The sequence below is a fragment of the Cebus imitator genome, unplaced genomic scaffold, assembly GCF_001604975.1.
Source record: "Cebus imitator isolate Cc_AM_T3 unplaced genomic scaffold, Cebus_imitator-1.0 Scaffold444, whole genome shotgun sequence".
NCBI lineage: Eukaryota > Metazoa > Chordata > Mammalia > Primates > Cebidae > Cebus > Cebus imitator.
The window spans coordinates 600,377-617,142 of record NW_016107759.1 but is presented as its reverse complement, the minus strand read 5'-3'; the positions used below and the strand labels follow the sequence as shown (position 1 = coordinate 617,142).

General features: G+C 61.7%; 1 protein-coding gene across 4 annotated transcripts in view; it reads right to left on the bottom strand.

Annotated features, from left to right (window-relative positions):
- Nucleotides 1-14,767, bottom strand: part of CAPN15 (calpain 15) — a 27,699-nt gene extending 12,932 nt beyond the window's left edge. Inside the window, exons 1-2 of one of the 4 annotated variants that reach the window (XM_017510884.2) lie at nt 14,498-14,767; nt 3,004-3,282 (exon numbers count right to left, since the gene is read on the bottom strand). In XM_017510884.2, the coding sequence (XP_017366373.1) occupies nt 3,004-3,185 (182 nt within the window). In that variant the 5' untranslated portion in view covers nt 3,186-3,282; nt 14,498-14,767. Of the gene's footprint in view, nt 1-3,003; nt 3,283-8,530; nt 8,735-14,497 lie in introns of those variants that run through there. The other 3 variants (XM_017510883.2, XM_017510885.2, XM_037732263.1) reach the window with 3 other exon arrangements.
- Nucleotides 14,768-16,766: the final 1,999 nt, after the last annotated feature.

Sequence of the window (16,766 nt, the reverse complement as noted above, 5' to 3'; positions counted from 1 at the left end):
CTACTCAGGAGGCTGAGGCAGGAGAATTGCCTGAACCCAGGAGGCGGAGGTTGTGGTGAGCCGAGATTGCGCCATTGCACTCCAGCCTGGGTAACGAGCGAAACTCCGTCTCAAAAAAAAAAAACAAAAAACAAAAAAAAACCACCTTGAACTTTCTTTTGTACACATAAATTTAGTAAAAAATAAGAGCAAGAGCAGCCGTCACCCGTGGAAAGTATGTGGGGTGCTTGCTGCCTGGCTGCCACACAGCATTCAGCATGCACTCCAGCCACGCAGCCACTGCCCTGGGAGCCACGGCCCAGCCCAGCAGCTCTTCTCTAAGTAAATGGAAAGGAAAGAACACGTGTAAAGCCGGACATGTAATCCCAGCATTTGGGAGGCTGCTTGAGCCCAGGAGTTTGAGACCAGCCTGGGCAACAGAGTCAGACCCTGTCTCTACAAACATTATTTATTTATTTATTTCGAGACGGAGTCTTTCTCCCTCACCCAGGCTGGAGTGCAGTGGTGCAACCTCGGCTCACTGCAACCTCTGCCTCCTGGGCTCAAGTGATTCTCCTGCCTCAGCCTCCGGAATAGCTGGGACTACAGCCGCGCACAACCATGCCCAGCTAACTTTTGTATTTTTAGTAGAGACAGGGTTTCACCATATTGGTCAGGCTGGTCTCAAACTCCTGACCTCAGGTGATCCACCCACCTCAGCCTCCCAAAGTGCTGGGATTACAGGTGTGAGCCACCGCGCCTGGCCAACTAACTTTTTTTTTTCTTAATTAACCAGCTATGGTGGTGCACACATGTAGATCCAGCTACTTAGGAGGCTGAGACGGGAGGTTCGCTTGAACCCAGGAGGTAGGAAGTGCAGTGGGCGTGATCACAGCACCGCACTCCAGCCTGCGTGACAGAGTGAGATCTTGTCTCAAGAATCAAGCAATCAGTTAAGAAAGAAAAAAAAGGCTGGGTTCAGTGCCTCACATCTGTAATCCCAGCACTTTGGGAGGCCAAGGAGGGCAGATCAAGAGGTCAGGAGTTTGAGACCAGCTTGGCCAATGTGGTAAAACCCCATCTCTATTAAAGATACAAAAATTAGCTGGGCGTGGTGGCACGTGCCTGTGATCCCAGCTACTTGGGAGGCCGAGGCAGGAGAATCGTTTGGGCCCAGAAGGTGGAGGTTGCAGTGAGCCGAGATCACGCCATTGTACTCCAGCCTGGGAGACACGGCAAGACTTTGTCTCAAAAAAAAGAAAAGAAGAAAAGACAGGTGTGGGTGGACGAGACGTGGCTGGCCGCCAGGGAAATGCAGAGCAAAGCTAAGGAGAAACCAGCTCCCACCCCCTGGGATGGCCAGAAGCACAAGGACAGGCAACAGCAGGAGCTGTCGAGGGGGGGAGGCCGGGACCCACCCCAGCGTTGCTGGTGGGAACCAAGTGACGCAGCCGCTGTGGAAAACAGCTTGGTGGTTTCTTAGGAAGTTGCGGAGGTTTACCACACACCCCCGCAATCCCACTTCTAGGTACCTACGCAAGATAAATGAAAACAGGACCACGCAAAACCTCGTAAAGAATGTCCACAGCATCATTCACAGAAGCCAAGTGGAAGCAACCCTCGTGTCCATGAACAGATAAAATGCGGTTCATCCCGACACGGAGTGGTGAATGGCACTGCCATGGCGGCAACGTGCATGAACCTGGAGGGCATGAGGCCACGTCAAGAAGCCAGACACCGGGCCACGCGTCCTGTGGCTCCACAGCCACGTACCTTCTGCGCAAGGCAAACCCAGGCAGGAAGCCGGTGGGTGGCCATCTGGGGCTGGGGTCGTCTGGGCTGTGGGATACGGTAACGCTGGACGCATGATGGCTGCACCACTCTACAAACGGCCAAGTGACCGAACTGCACCTTTGTAACAGGCGAATCTGGTAAGTTCCACTTCCACAAGGCTGCTGTCGGCACACGTGGAGACGCTCACTGGGACGCCACTGGTGCAGGGGCACCAGGAACTGGGGACGTACTCCAGTGCCACCACGTGCAGGAGGAGCACAGAGGCCCTTCCCCTGCCGACCACCAGGCCCCACACCGGCCCTCCACGGTCCTGCCTCTGGCATGCCTCCCTGTCCATCAGGGTAACTCTCAGATGGGACTCCAGGGTTCCCCCACATGGCCCCTGGCTAATCCTGTGCATTCTCAGCCCTCATTGGCAGGAGCTCAGGCCTTGGCGTGGATGCCACCTGGAGGCTGGTACCCCAGGCCTGGCCACCCACCGTGGCCTTGCCCACTGCCTGCAGCTCCACACTCATCCCTCCCATCTGGGGGCCAGCAGAGAGCAGGACGCCGTCCCACGTGGGAGCCTGGCAGGGCCTTTTGAGGGCTAGATGCAGGCACATTGCCTGCAGGAGCCAGTCCTGGACACTGAGAGGAATGGCTGCCACTGCAGCTCCGGCCCCAAGGCCCCGGGCCCCTGAGTGTCCCTGCCTCCAGTGAGGGCACAGGACGGGTGATGGCAGGGGCATCAGTGGGGTCCACCCAGTTCAGAGCTCACCGCCTGGGGTTCCCCAGGGACCCAGCAGATAGCCAAGGCCACGGCAACAGCTACGAAGAGCCAGCGCATGGAGGAGCCCGCACCAAACCATGTGGCCCGTGACCCCGGGGGGCAGCAGGCAGAGCCCAGCAAGTGCCGGCAGCTCTGAAACCGTGGGTGGCAGGCAGCATGCCCAGTGCCTGTAGCTGGCGGGGACCCCAGCCCACAGAGAAGCTTCAGAAACAGCCTCTGCGTGGAACAGCACAACCTGTGAGAAACACAGGGCCGCTGGGACTGGACGCACATGCCCCATCCCACCACTGACCAGCCAAGCTGAGGCCGGGGTCCCGGACCTGCTCAGCTCCTGCTTAGCGGGGAAGAGAGCTGCCACAGCTGCAAGGGGCAGGGACCCACTTCTCTGCAAGCACCTCTGCCATGGAGAAAGGCCTCCTACCCCAGGGACCCCTCCGGGGCTGCCCCTCCCCACCTCTTACCTTCGGGCCCGGGGGCGTGGCGGCTGGTGCTGCCGGCTGACCAGGGGACCTCCCCAGACAGGCCCCCCTGAGCCGCTCCTACACCAGCCAGCCGCTGCCGGGGGGCCTGGGTAGGGCGGCCCCCCGGGGAAGCTGTGGTCCGACTCGGTCTCCGCGGCCAGGGAGGAGGCGGAGCTCCCCATGGCCCCCCGGCCGGCGGCCGTGCTGACAGCCGGACCTGGTCACCTCTGGCCAGCAGCGGGCGAAGCGGAGCATGGAGGGAAGAGACAGGGCGGCCGGCTGGTCAGAGTGACACACAACAAAAATAAACAGACAGAGAGAGAAAATAGAGAAGAAACAGCATGATTCACACACGTGGCCCAGGAGGACTTCCCAGCATGCCCAGCCGTCTGGGTGGGCTGAGGGGATGTCTCGGTGCAGGGCCTGGGGCCCAAGTTCAGTACCCACGGGGCTCCTCCCTCAGGGGCCCAGGACGCACCCTGGCCCCCAAAAGCCCAGCATCACATCTGTAGTATTCAGAGATGTAGGATTCCTTGGTGAGAAAAGAGATCACACTCTTGTGCTTTATCACAGAAGAAGGGACAAGGGGACGTCTACCCGAGTGGAGGTGTGGGAGGTAGCAGAGGGTGTCGGGAACTGCTGCAGGCCCAGGCCAGATGGGAGACCTGGAGCCGGGTCACACAGCTGCCCACACGCCATTCTGGAGCCTCCCAGAAGGACGGCAGCCCAACTGGGTGCACCCACAGAGCCACCCCTGCTGGGAGGCCCGGGAGAGGCACGAGCTGTCAGGGTTTCTGGCGGTGGCCCACCTGTGCTTCCGGGAAGGCCATTTTGCCCCCTCTGGCTGAGGAGAGATCAAATACAGCCGAGAACATTAACCCTGCGAAGGGAAGACCCTGCCAGCTGCAGGCAGCTGCTCTGCCCACCAAGATCAGGGCCAAGGTGGGCATCCAGGTAGGCTGGCTGGCAGTGGGTTGACCAGCAGCCCATCTGGCCCAGCAGTTCCTGCCCCTGGGGTCCTCTGTCACACACTCACAGCCCTTCTTCCAGCTTGTGATTTGGTCTCTGGGACACAGCCCGTGTCAGGATAGAGCTTGGGAGGAAACGGTACAATATGTGTCAAAGCTGCCGTATGTGGAGCATCACTTGAGCCTAGGAGTTCGAGACCAGCCTGGGCAACACAGTGAGACCCTGTCTCTACAGAAAATTTAAACCGCCTGGGGGTGGTGGTGTGCACCTGCAGGCCTCGCTTCTCAGGAGGCTGACGCGGGATGTTGGCTTGAGCACAGGAGGTCAAGACCACAACCGGCCAAGGTCACAACACTGCACTCCAGCCTGGGCAATACAGTGAGAACTCGCTCTTTTTTTTTTTTTTTTTTAGACAGAGTTTCGTTCTTGTTGTCCAGACTGGAGTGCAATAGTGCAATCTTGGCTCGTTACAACCTCCACCTCCGGGGTTCAAGCGATTCTCCTGCCTCAGCCTCTTGAGTAGCTGGGATTACAGGTGCCTGCTACCACGCCCAATTTTTTGCAGTTTTTAGTAAAGATGTGGTTTCACCATGTTGTTCAGGCTGGTCTTTTTTTTTTTTTTTTTTTGGGATGGAGTTTCGCTCTTGTTACCCAGGCTGGAGTGCAATGGCGCGATCTCGGCTCACCGCAACCTCCGCCTCCTGGGTTCAGGCAATTCTCCTGCCTCAGCCTCCTGGGTCGCTGGGATTACAGGCACGCGCCACCATACCCAGCTAATTTTTTGTATTTTTCGTAGAGACGGGGTTTCACCATGTTGACCAGGATGGTCTCGATCTCTTGACCTCGTGATCCACCTGCATCGGCCTCCCAAAGTGCTGGGATTACAGGCTTGAGCCACCGCGCCCGGCTCAGGCTGGTCTTGATCTGCTGACCTCAGGTGATCCGCCTGCCTTGGTGGCTCAGGGCACAGGAAGGACGGGTCCAGCGTGGGGTGCGGACCACAGCCCAGCCCAACGCCTTGTCCAACCCGCAAGTCAACAATGGCTTTTAAAAACCAACCTCTGTGCAAGGTGAGAGTTACACGAAATTCAGGTCTCGGGGTCTGCAGAAGTCTGAATGTGCACAGCCTGGCTCACTCACCCACAGGTGCTTCTCCCCAGGGACCACCCTGTGCTCACGTCTGCCCTCAGAGGGGCACCTGCAGGCCAGGCCGGAGAGCGCCGCGCAGTGTGGAAGGAGCCACAGGAGTCGTGGTGGGTCTCCTGGCAGCCACATGAGACGGGGGAAAGGAACAGGTAAAACAGCGTGCTGTGCAGTCTCTGAGACACGTTGCGTCCGTATGAAATGAACATGAAACACAATGCAGACATTCAGGACCCATTCTCCAGTCTGGGTTCCCGGACACTACTGTGACCGCCAGCTCATCTCACGTGGACATGCCACACTACAGGCCCTGCAGCCACGAGTGCTGACGGCCTCCACAAGGGGCAGCCCTCAAATGCGCAGGACACAGGCAAGGTCCACGGGGTCTCAAATGCCACATGGAAGCAAGGCCAGGAGCCCAGCACACATGGAGCAGGCTTGCCAGCAGGGAGCCCACATCAACCCAGGCCTCTTGCGTAGCTATGCCAGATGCTGAAGCAACCCAAACAGCTCCTGCACTCCACAGCCCATGCCACGCAGGTGTCGCTCATGGGAGATGGCTGGACATTTCTGACACTCCTCTTCTGCAGCCAAATCCTGAGCAGGGTGGGGCAGGGCTTGGGTGGGAGCCTGGACTAGTGGAGGTGCCTACGGACAGGCAGGCACCAGGTCCTGAGCTAGTATGGCTCTGACAGGAGCCCTGTCCCTGTTCTCTGTGAGGACTGCACACCCTCAGGGGCCAGTCTCAGCTCCTTCAACACTTGCCCACCCACCCACCCACCCACCCATTCACCCTCGTGGCACCTGGAGTCACGAGCGCTGCCAGAAACACAGCCTCCCACAAGGCCCCGCCTGCTCCTCATTGATGCCTTCAGCAGGCCGACGGCAGAAATGGTGCCCAGCTGCACTCGGGCAGGAGGTGAGCTGCTCTCAGCCTCCCGCTCCCCTGGGCTTGCTCAGAAAACCCTCCTGGAGCCAGAGCTGGTCTCAAGCAAGTGACCCTGCGGGACCCACCTGGACAAGAGGGAGGCCTGTCCGTGGGTGGGAACTGCATTTACAAAAGACTCTGAAGGGAGGGGACCCCAGTAAAGAGGGGCAAGGAGTGGTGAGAAGGAAGGAAGGCAGAACCAACCAGGGACAGCCCCCAGGCAGGGGGGCAGAGACAGGTGCCTCTCAGGTTCAGCGGTGCCATCTCTGGAGGTCCCCCAGAGAGTGCTGGAAAATCTAGGCCGTGGGTGCTAACTCCGGCCAGACCTCGGGAGGGGGGTCATCACACCAGGGCCACTCGCCTGAGGACACCGGGGACAGGGGCTGTCAGGAGGAAGCTCGCTCGCCACTCCCAGGGCCTGGGCACACGTGAACCACCACATGCTGCCCAGTGCAGGGACCCTGAGGAGGGCTGGACGCAGGTCAGCTCAATCTGTGGTTCCCATCCTGGCTCTCTGTCCCAATAACCGGGGAGGGGTGGGGCCCCTTTCACCAAGTAGTGCGTCGGGCAGGTCCCCCAGGGACACACCCTGTGCCACTGCTGCTCCTGTGGGCCTGCTGGTGGCCAAGTATCGGTGCCGCTCCTGTGGGCCACACGTGCCCCCACTGGCTTATCTGCCCACGTGTTCAGGCCTCTGCAGTGGGAATCAGCAGGAGCCCTGCCTGCAGGGGCTCACTCTCAGGGTAGCGCCTCAAGAGTGGCTGTGACATACAACTGTCACAGAGCCAGGCTGTAGCCACGCCCACCTCCGGGCTCCCTGGAGGGGCAGGGTGAGGAGGGCCCAGGACTGTGTGGACCTGTGCCTTTCCCTACAAGTCCAACTGTGCAGCTCCCTGCCCTCGCTGGGAACCGCTGTCCTCGTTTTAAATGGGGCGGTGGCCTAGATCCAGCCTCAGGGAATTGGGGAGGTGGGGCCGCCACTGTCTTGTGGGGACAAGCGGCTAATGAGCAGGGCCAACTGGCTGGTCCCTGTCCTGCATGAGGCGTGCTGCGCATGCACCTAGTGAGGGCCTCAGGGAGTGTCCAGCCAGGGGACGATGACGAGAAGGGCCAGGGTGACCACGCTGCCCAGGACTCAGCACAGGGCTGGGTCCTGGAGGTGAATGTCACTGCCCCGCTCCATCTGCAGCCACTGAGGTCTTCCGGGGGTCTCTGGTGCCTTGACAGACCACCCGGGGCAGGACGGGGTCTTTGGGTGCCTCTCAGTAAGTGCTGGGCTCAGCAGGGGTGACACGTAGGGACGGGATGTGTGCTCCTGATGCTCTGGTGGGTGCAGGCAAAGGCAGCTCCCGAGTCAGCGTCCCATCTGGGGAGCGAGGCTGGCACAGCGATCCCCCCTTGCGCAGGTGGAACCCACAGCTACGTCCACTCCACACACGCTCCCCACATTATAGCTGGCTAATGACGCACACGGCTGGACTCCCTGGGCCTCCCCGCCTCCCCTGCCCTACAGGTGACACAGGCGTGTCCCACTCACACGGCACCTGCTCCCAGGAGCCTAAATCTCCATCAATCTTTCAGAGCCATCTCGCCACCACGGGAAGCGCAGCAACTCCAACAAGGATGCCCCAATGTCACCCTGCTCAAGTCAGGGGAGTGGGGGGTGGCAGACGGAGAATGGAGGTCCCCCTGTCCTGGCAACTGGCAGCCTGTCCTGGCCCCATGGCAACCCCACTGTGCCCTAGGAATGCACCCACCAGACCAGAGACTGCTGGTCCAGACAGGAAGCAAGAGCCAGCCACTACCGGGACGAAGCTCAGTGGGTCCCCACGACCTGAAGACCGGCACCTCTGCCTTCATCCCCACTCAGCTAGGGGCACCTGTGGAGGAGATGGCCCTGAGGACGTGAAGCTCCTGCATGAGAAGAGTGGAAGGGCTGGAGACAGGGCTTCCCATCACCCTACAAGAAACCAGGCCAGGGCCCCGCCTGGGCGAGGACGTGAACTACGACCGTTCACCTCCAACGAGAAAAGGCAGGACGGCATTCTCCAGACATAGATGGAGGCCGCTCCCCGGGGACCAGGCACCCTACGTGCCCGTACCGGCCAGTGCCCAGCCAGGCCCCCTCCTGGCTGAGGAAAGCAGCGGGGCCGGGCACACATTCCTCACCAGCCCTTCCAGCACTGTCCCGGCAATGCCATGGGGGGCAGGAGGCTCCATTTGGGGGCCAGGGCCACAGCACAGGGGGGGCCACCAAAGGGACACGCGCCCCCCCAGGATCCCTGACCGCCCTCACGGTCACCTCCCACCACAGGACCACAGCCCAAACGGCTGGGAGAACCAGGCTCTTCAGGACGGGCAGGGGTTCTGTGAACCAAGGGCTCTGAGAGAGGCCACCAGCCCTGGCACTCCAACCCTGCTGCTCCGCAAACATCTGCAGCCCATACAAACCCACACCTGAGCCGCAGTGCTTGGGAACAAACTCACCTGAAGCTGCAGCTGCTCCCAAGCCCCTGTGCCCTGTCTGGCTGCTGCCTAGGAAGGGAGGAAGGGAGGAAGGGAGGCATCTCATCAGGCATCCGGCTTCCTCCGGGAGGACTCTGACCCTGGAACACCAAGCCCCGCCTCCGGGCCTCTCTGCAGGAGTCAGAGTCCCTGGAAATCAGTCCCAGGAGACCCTTCGCCTTAGAAGCTGTGTCTCTCTGAGAGCCAAAGGCAGCCTGGGGAGCAGCATGGGCTCAGCCGGTTCCTCACTACCCTGGTTTAAGGCCCAGCCAGCCAGCACCGCGGACAGGGCTGTTCGGGATCCTGTCCCGATCTCCCACAGCCTGGCTCTGCTGCAGGGAACAGGCCATGGGCAAGAGTCCACGGGCAGGGCCACAGAGCAGCACCAGCTAGGGAGGCAGCCAGGCTTCCTGCAAACGGCCAGGGAAAGGTGTCCAGCTGGGCAGAGCTCAGGCACATGGCCAGGCAGCCACCTCGACTCCGCTGGACGCAGGCCCGGGCACCACCCGGCCACTCTAACCGCCTCCAGCGCAGCCGCTGCCTCGAGCCAGGTGGCTTTGCTCCTCTCGGCACGCTTCCCATGGCGGTGCCACGGCGGTGGGTAGGCCGCCCACCCTCCCTGCCCCCTCCTTCCTGGGCCGTGTGGGGCCTACTGTGGCCTTCTCACTCAGTCATCACCTTTTTTTTTTTTTAATTTTTTAAATTTTTTTGAGACAGACTCACTGTCTCCCAGGCTGGAGTGCAGTGGCAAGATCTCGGCTCACTGCAACCTCCGCCTCTTGGGTTCTAGCGATTCTCCTGTCTCAGCCTCCCAAGCAGCCGGGACTACAGGCATGTGCCGCCACGCCTGGCTAATTTTTGTATTTTTAGTAGACAGGGTTTCACCACGTTGGCCAGGCTGGTCTCGAACTCCTGACCTCAAATGACCCACCTGCCTCGGCCTCCCAGAGAGCTGGGATGACAGGCGTGAGACGCTCCCCCGGCCCAGCACCCTCTCTGTGATCAGCACCGAGGATGCTGTGGTGAGGGGTGCCTGTAGCACAGAGAGGGAGGCCCAGGCCTCACCTCAGAAGAGTGGTCCACAGAGCCCACCCGAGAGCCGGGTACAGAACAGAGGCCTCGGGACTAACCCCTCGCTAACGGCAGGGGGCTCTTCTGGGGCTTGAGATCTCTGTATTTGCCAGGAACCTTGCAGTCTGCAGAGGCACCAGCCACCAGCTCCGGGTGGAAGTCAGAGGACTGGCGGCCTGCGCACCCAGAGGGCTCAGAGCAGCACTGGGGCGCCAGCCATTCAGGCTGCGCTGTCCCACCCGGCTCTCCGGACAGGGCTTCACTTCCTTGGCCCGTTCAGAGCTGCTCTGAGACACTCCGATGCTGCTCACTGGTGAACACCCGCACCCTCTGATGGGCTGGATCCTCACTGCCTTAGAGCCGCTTGGCCTTTGAGGGTGGAGGAGAGCAGAGGCATCTCTGCAGCGATGGTGAGGAGCTTGGGCTGAGCTGAGCAGGGTGTCTGGAAGGACACATGGGGTAATGGGGTCACTCCTGCGCCCCTTTCTGTCTCTAGGGTGGCACACCCCCTCAGTGAGGCCTTGCACATTTTTCAAAATGATATTGTCAGGGAAATGGGAACACTCAGGATTTTGACTTTTAGTTTCACAAGTTCAGCATTGACGCTGAATTCTTTTTTGTTTTTTTGGAGACAGAGTCTCGCTCTTTTTCCCAGGCTGGAGTGCAGTGGCACGATCTCGGCTCACTGCAACCTCCACCCCTCGGGTTCAGGCAATTCTCCTGTCTCAGCCTCCTGAGTAGCTGGGACTACAGGCATGCACCACTATGCCCAGCTAATTTTTGTATTTTTAGTAGAGATGGGGTTTTGCCATGTTGGCCAAGCTGGTCTCGAACTCCTGACCTCAGGTGATCCACCTGCTTCGGCCTCCCAACATGCTAGGATTACAGGTGAGCTTAGCTGAATTCTTTTTTTTTTTTTTTTTAGACAGAGTCTTCCTCTAGGCTGCAGTGTAGCAGTGCAATCTCTGCTCATTGCCACCTCTGCCTCCCAGGTTCAAGCAATTCTCCAGTGTCAGACTCCCGAGTAGCTGGGATTGCAGGCACACGCCACCACACCTGGCTAAGTTTTAGCTGAGATAGGGTTTCGCCATATGGGTCAGGCTGATCTCGAACTCCTGACCTCAGGTGATCCACCTGCCTTGGCCTCCGAAAGTGCTAGGGTTACAGGCGGGAGCCACTGTGCCTGGCCCCAAATTCTATTTTTTTTTTTTAACAGGAAAAAAAGGACCAGACAAGCATGTGTGTTTTGGGACTTCTCTGTTTCTGTGCTTGCCAAGTGCTGGCAGGAGCAGCCCTGATCTAGGCAGCCTGGTGATCTTGCCAGTGGCCAAGCAGGACCCACAGGGACGCAGGGGGCACCTCTCATCCCAGAGAGGGAGACTGAGGCCTTGGGAGCCGTGGGGCCCTGGGACCCAGAGGAGGCCTCTTGGCACCTCTTCCCCTACCAGCTCCAGCCTCTCTGCGGCCACCTTTTCAGGAAGGGCAGGGGATCCAGAGAGCCCCAAAGCTTACTGCCTTCTCATTACAGGGGCTGAGAGGTAGGGGGTAGGGAGTGGGGATCAAGCAGAGGGCAGCAGCCTGCCTGGGGATTTTACTTCGAAAGGGCAGAGGCTGGGTGTGGTGGACCCGCCTGCAGTCCCAGTGCTTTGGGAGCCTGAGGCAGGAGGATCACTTGAGCCCAGAAGTTTGAGGCTACGGTGAGCTATGATCACAACTGCACTCTAGCCTGGGTGACAGAGCCTGACTCAAAAAAGTAAAATTTAAAACATCTTAAAAATAAAGGGCAACTTTTTCAAGAAAAGTGAGGGGGAGGGCATGAGGAGTAACTCTCTCTGTAGCGGAGGGAGCTCCTTCCACAGAGCAGGCTGAAGCGGCAATCACCACTTGCAACTGGGCACAGTGCAAGTGATCGGCCTGCCTTGACTCCTGACTAGGCCCGCCAGGGAGGCGGGATGGCAACCCTTGTGGCTTTGCTTTGACCTCAGGGAACCTGAGAAATCGCGGTGTCTGGAGGCCGGGGGGGAGGGACTCAAGGAGTCTACCCTGGTGCCCTAGGTAAGTCCTGGGGAGTGCGACCACCCTGGCCTCCTGTGCAGCACTCAGGCAGGCCCCGCTCCTGTGCAGCACTCAGGCAGGCCCCGCAGAGAGTGTGCGAATTAACCGCCGGATGCAGCTCATCGAGGGGCCCCTGCGCCAGACTAGGATGCCCCTGTCCTCCCACAGCCCCCGCTCCCTGCACCCTGGGGGCCCAGCAGCAGCCCCTGTCCTACTGGCACAATGCAGCCATCCACAGACTCCCGCCTGGGCCACGCACTGTGAGGTCTGCACCCAGCTGCATGGGGCCCACACGTAACGGGGTGTGGCTGAACAGGCCTCCAGACCCAGCCTCCACCCACAGCCTCCCTGCAGGGAGACAGGCACGCAAGGGCCACAGGCCGGCACGTCTGTTCTCTCAGACTCAGAAATGAGCCCAAGTCAGGTGTGGCCACTTCCACACCAAAGGGACTGCTGTGCTGCCTTTCTGGAGCACCCAGGAGTCCCCCTTGGCCACCAGAACTCAAATATCCAGAACTGCCTGTGGTGAGGGCTGACCATGGTGCTCACTGACTGCCTAGACGGTGCTGGGCACTGGGCCTACCAAGAAACAGAAATGGCCCCTGCCCTCCCAGCGCCACATTGAACAGGGAGACAGGACCGTCCCAAGCGTAACTGCTGCAGGCAGATCCCACGGAGGGGAGCCAGAGACCGCTGGAGGGGCATCAGAGCGATGCACAGACTTGAGCGTTCCCGCCAGCACGGGGCACGAGCGTCCAGTGGCTCCACGCAGCCAAGGCACAGGCAGGTGGTAAGGAAGCGCACATTCACACGGAGAGGTTACGAGGGATGTGGAAGAGCTTTAGGGAGAGAACAAGTCCCCACTGGGCTTCTGGGCACTCTGGCTGTGCCGGGGGTCAGACAACAAGGTCTAGGGTGGGACCAGAGGCACAGACTGGGAGAACAGGAGAGCACAGCGCCCACGGCAGCCCCCAGGCACGGGGTCTCCTTCTTCCGTGTCTGATGAAGAAACCACCCAAGCCCATCCCGTGTCTCACGACATGTCAGCTGCCCTCCTGGGCTCTGTCACTGTTTCTCAGAGACCCCACACCGTGTCGTCTAATGATGTGGTTCTCCTTCTCAGCACCTGCCCACACCCGGTGCAGTGAGGAGAGATGCCACAGCTGGGGCCAGAAGGCTGGACCACGGGCTGCTTGGCCACCAATGGCTACGTGGGTGGCAGACTCCCTCAGGGTCTTCAGCAATGGCTCAGGCCCATGAACAACTCCCACGGTTTTGGAGGGTTTTTCGGGCAGCAGAATCCTTCCCTCTAATCGCCTCGTATAAGGTGATGGAACAGGTCCCCGCGCTCGGCCTCCCTCCGCCCCTCCCCTGCCATCACAGCCATCCTCCAGCGTCGGCTTCCTCGCCAGTGGCAATGGGGTGACCGGAGTGCTGCCAGAGGCCTGGGCAAGGATAAAGTGCGGGGTGCCCAGAGAGAGGTCCAGCAGGGCTGAGGCTCTTACACAGAGGCAGCATTAGAGGGGAACAGCCACTTCCTGCTCTCAGAGACCACAGTCTGTGGAGGCTCAGACAGGAGGCCCTGTGCAGTTGCACAGTCACTGAGCCTTGGGCTCTCCTGGGGACTCAGAGATCACTGGTTCCTCGTGCCAATCAAGCCGCTCTGGAGGGCCTCAGACACAGAGACAGAAGCGGGAAAAAGAGGGGTGCTCCTCCCAAGAGCAGAAGGACCTCAGAGAAGGCAAGACACACCCAACCCAAGGCCAGGCCAAGCTGGTTTCCTGCAGGACCTGCCTCCCCCTGCCAGACCAGAAAAACAATCGCTCTTGCCCTGCTTCACAGTTGAGAAGTCACTCAGAACCCGGAGGCAGAATTACCCCTACATCCTTGCCCAGCCCCAGACTCCGGGAGTGAGGAGGCAATCATGGGGCGCCGCACTCCCACACTGAACCCTGACTCAAGCTTCCGCACCCCTCAGACCTGGGCAGAGGAGATCCGGGTTTCCCAAAGGAGAAGCACACAACTCTTCAGCACCCCACTGAGCCCCAGTCCTCCCCACAGACCCAGGCATGGCCTCAGGTTCTGGGCGTCACCATTGCTCTCTGGGTCCTGTTACCAGCAGTCTGGCAACAAACTCCAGGGCAGTAAGGGGACCCCGAGAGCTCGCCGGGCCAGGCAACCTCACACAAGAGTTTTCCTGGCCAGGACTGGAGGGGCCTCTTCTGCAGCCAGCAGGAAGGGCGCGCTTGTCAGAGAGCAGAGTCTGCAACTTCCCATTTGGCGCCGCAGCAGCCCCGGAGGGACAGGGAAGACAACACTGGCATGGCTGGCACAGGCAAGGCTCCTGCCAGTCCCTCCATGCCAGCTGGCTGCCCCCAGGCCGTTCCCCAAGTGACAGGGGAGCGATGCCCGCACCAAGCACCACATCCCAAGTACCAGCACCGCACTCTGGGCCCGGACATAAGGGCACTCAAGGGCAGGCAGGGCCGAGGCCGCCTCCTGCGTGCGCGGCCCCCGGAGCTGGCCTCGAGTGACCCACATGGCCCGGGTCCCTGCCGGCTTCCCGCCTTCCTCCGGGCTCCTCTCGGAAGCATCGCCGGAGCCCAGCCCCGTCCCCCGCCGGCCTGGAGGCGCCAGCGGGCGGCGGGCTGACCCCACTCCGAGGGCCCGGCCGTCCCTGCCCTGGCCCGGAGCCCGGCGCGCTCAGACCCTGAGGCCTCCCGCGCCCCGCCGGGCCCGCGCGCCCCGCCGCCCACCGAGCCCGCACTCCCCGCCCGCGGTCCCCGGCTGCGCGCCCGGCCCAGCTCGGCCGGCGGGACTCACCTCCACAGCCCGGCGGCGCCGCCTCAGTCCTCGCGGCCCGGGCAGCGCGGCCCCGGCCCCCGGGCCCGCTCGCCCCCGCCGGCCGATCCACAACTTCTGCCTCCGGAGAGCGGCAGGGCCCCTCTCGCCGCCGGCCGCGCTGCCCGGACGGCCTCCTGCGCCTCAGCCGCGGGTGCCCCGACCCGGTCCCGGCCACTGCCCGCGTCTGGCGCTCGCCTTACGCCACCTCCGTAGCGTAGCGCCCGGCCTTGGCCCCGCGGCTACGGCGCGCCCGGGGCGCACGCGGCGCTGTGAATCGCTCACACGGACTACGGCTCCCACAGGGCCGCGCGGCGCCGCCGGGGCGGAAGCGCTGGGCGGTACCGGCGCGAAGCATGCCGGGAGTTGTAGTCCTCTGGTGGTGCCTTCCCGGTCCTCCGACCGCCCGGGCCACTCCTCCTGCCCGCGCTGCTGGAGAGGGCCAGGCCCCGGGCCTCGGTCCCGGGGAGACGCCGCGCTCCCGGCTTATCGGGGAGTGGCTGGGACTACAGCTCCCAGAAGGCCCTGCGAGGGGCACGGAGGGGCGGGGCCTCCAACCGCCGCGCCGGCGCGACCACGGCGACTCGGTCCCGGGGGTCTCGGGGGTGGCCGGGCCGGGGACGTCAGTGTCCCGCGGGGCTCGGGGAGGCTCCTGGACCGAGGACCACGACGCCGCCCTGGGCCCGCGGTGTCCGCGAGGCCCAGAAACCCCTCCGGGCCTCCCAGGGCCTCCCCTCGCGACGCGGTGCTCGGTCCCGGCGGCCAAGAGCGGCAGTGGCAGCGGGACCGCCCTGGCCCGAGACGCGGCCTGGCCTCGCAGCGTCGCCTGGGCACAGCCTCTCTAGGTCCCTTCCTCCTCGGCCGCGGACGGACGCCATTAAACGGCCACGCCGGGCTCAACGGGGACGCGGCCCGGACCTGGAGGAGGGAAGACGGGGCGACTCCTGGGTCCTTCCAGGCCCCCTGCTCAGGCCCGATCCAACCCCCGGAGGCCCCTTCCCGCTGCCCCGAGGCCACTCTCCTGCCGCCAGCTGCTGGACTGGCGCTCGGGAGTGCCTGGGCGTCAAGCTCATCAGGCTGCAGGGTGGGAAGGGCTGCCGCTCTCGGGGGCAGATGAGGAGCCTGCGAATGCACCGGCCCTGCGGGAGAGGGAGACGCGGGAGCAGGGCTGCTCAGCTGAGATTCCGGAGAGACCGGCCGTGGTCCGATTCTGTGGGGAGCTTTACAAGTGGGAGGTGGGGTGACGATGGCTCCGGGCCGGAAACTCTGCGCCAATCTCAGCAAGATCTACGAGGCCAGGGCCGGTGCTCCTCAGAGGATATTCATGCTCCAGGAAAGCCAAGGGTGGGCCTCCGTCATGCTCTAGGTGCTGCCGTAGGGACATCTGTGTCCCACGTGGAGCTCGGCTTCTAGCTGCAGTCAGGGCAGAAGCTGGCAGGAGGTTTACTTCTGTCCTGGGAAGCTTTTGGTAAGAATACTTCATTCCTGTGTCTTGGACATCTCCTAGGTCTGCTGCCCACTCTGTGAAGACACGCAGGGCAGCTGGATGTGCCGTGTGTTCCCAGCCTATATCCATGCCAAGGCATCCCAAGGGCAGGAAATGCCTCCCCAGGGACCAGAGGGGTTCTGGGGGCACGGAGGACTGCAGGGTGAGAGCTGGCTCTCTTCTGCAACCTGGACAAGGCTCTAGGACGCTGTCCTCCCCAGCTTCCTCACCTGCATGGCAGATTACGGGCCAAGGGTGGCTTTAGAACCACGAGAGGACCCAGTCCAGGGCTGAGTGAGGGCTCAGTGACTGCAGCTTTCCTTACCTTCCCAGTCCTTCACTGGCACTGCCTAGGGTGGCAATCTGGCCAGGGGCCAGTGGTCTAGCCAGCAGAAGGTTCATGGTTTTATAACCACCCAACCAGAGAAACAGCTACAGTTGAGCCTGTTGATCTGACGCCAAGGCCCCTGCCAGCTTGTTGCAGAGTGGCCATTTCGGGCCGGTTTGGCTAAGCCAGGCCCACTTGGGGTGAGGAAAGGGTGGGAGCACCCCAGCTCTGCCGGGTAGGAGGCCTGTTGTGGTGAAGGAGGAAGCCCATTCACCCAGAAGAGGGCCTCAGGAGACGTCTTCAAGATGACTGAGGTTGATTGCCGGGCGCGGTGGCTCAAGCCTGTAATCCCAGCACTTAGGGAGGCCGAGGCGGGTGGATCACGAAGTCAAGAGATCGAGACCATCCTGGTCAACAAGGTGAAACCCCGTCTCTAC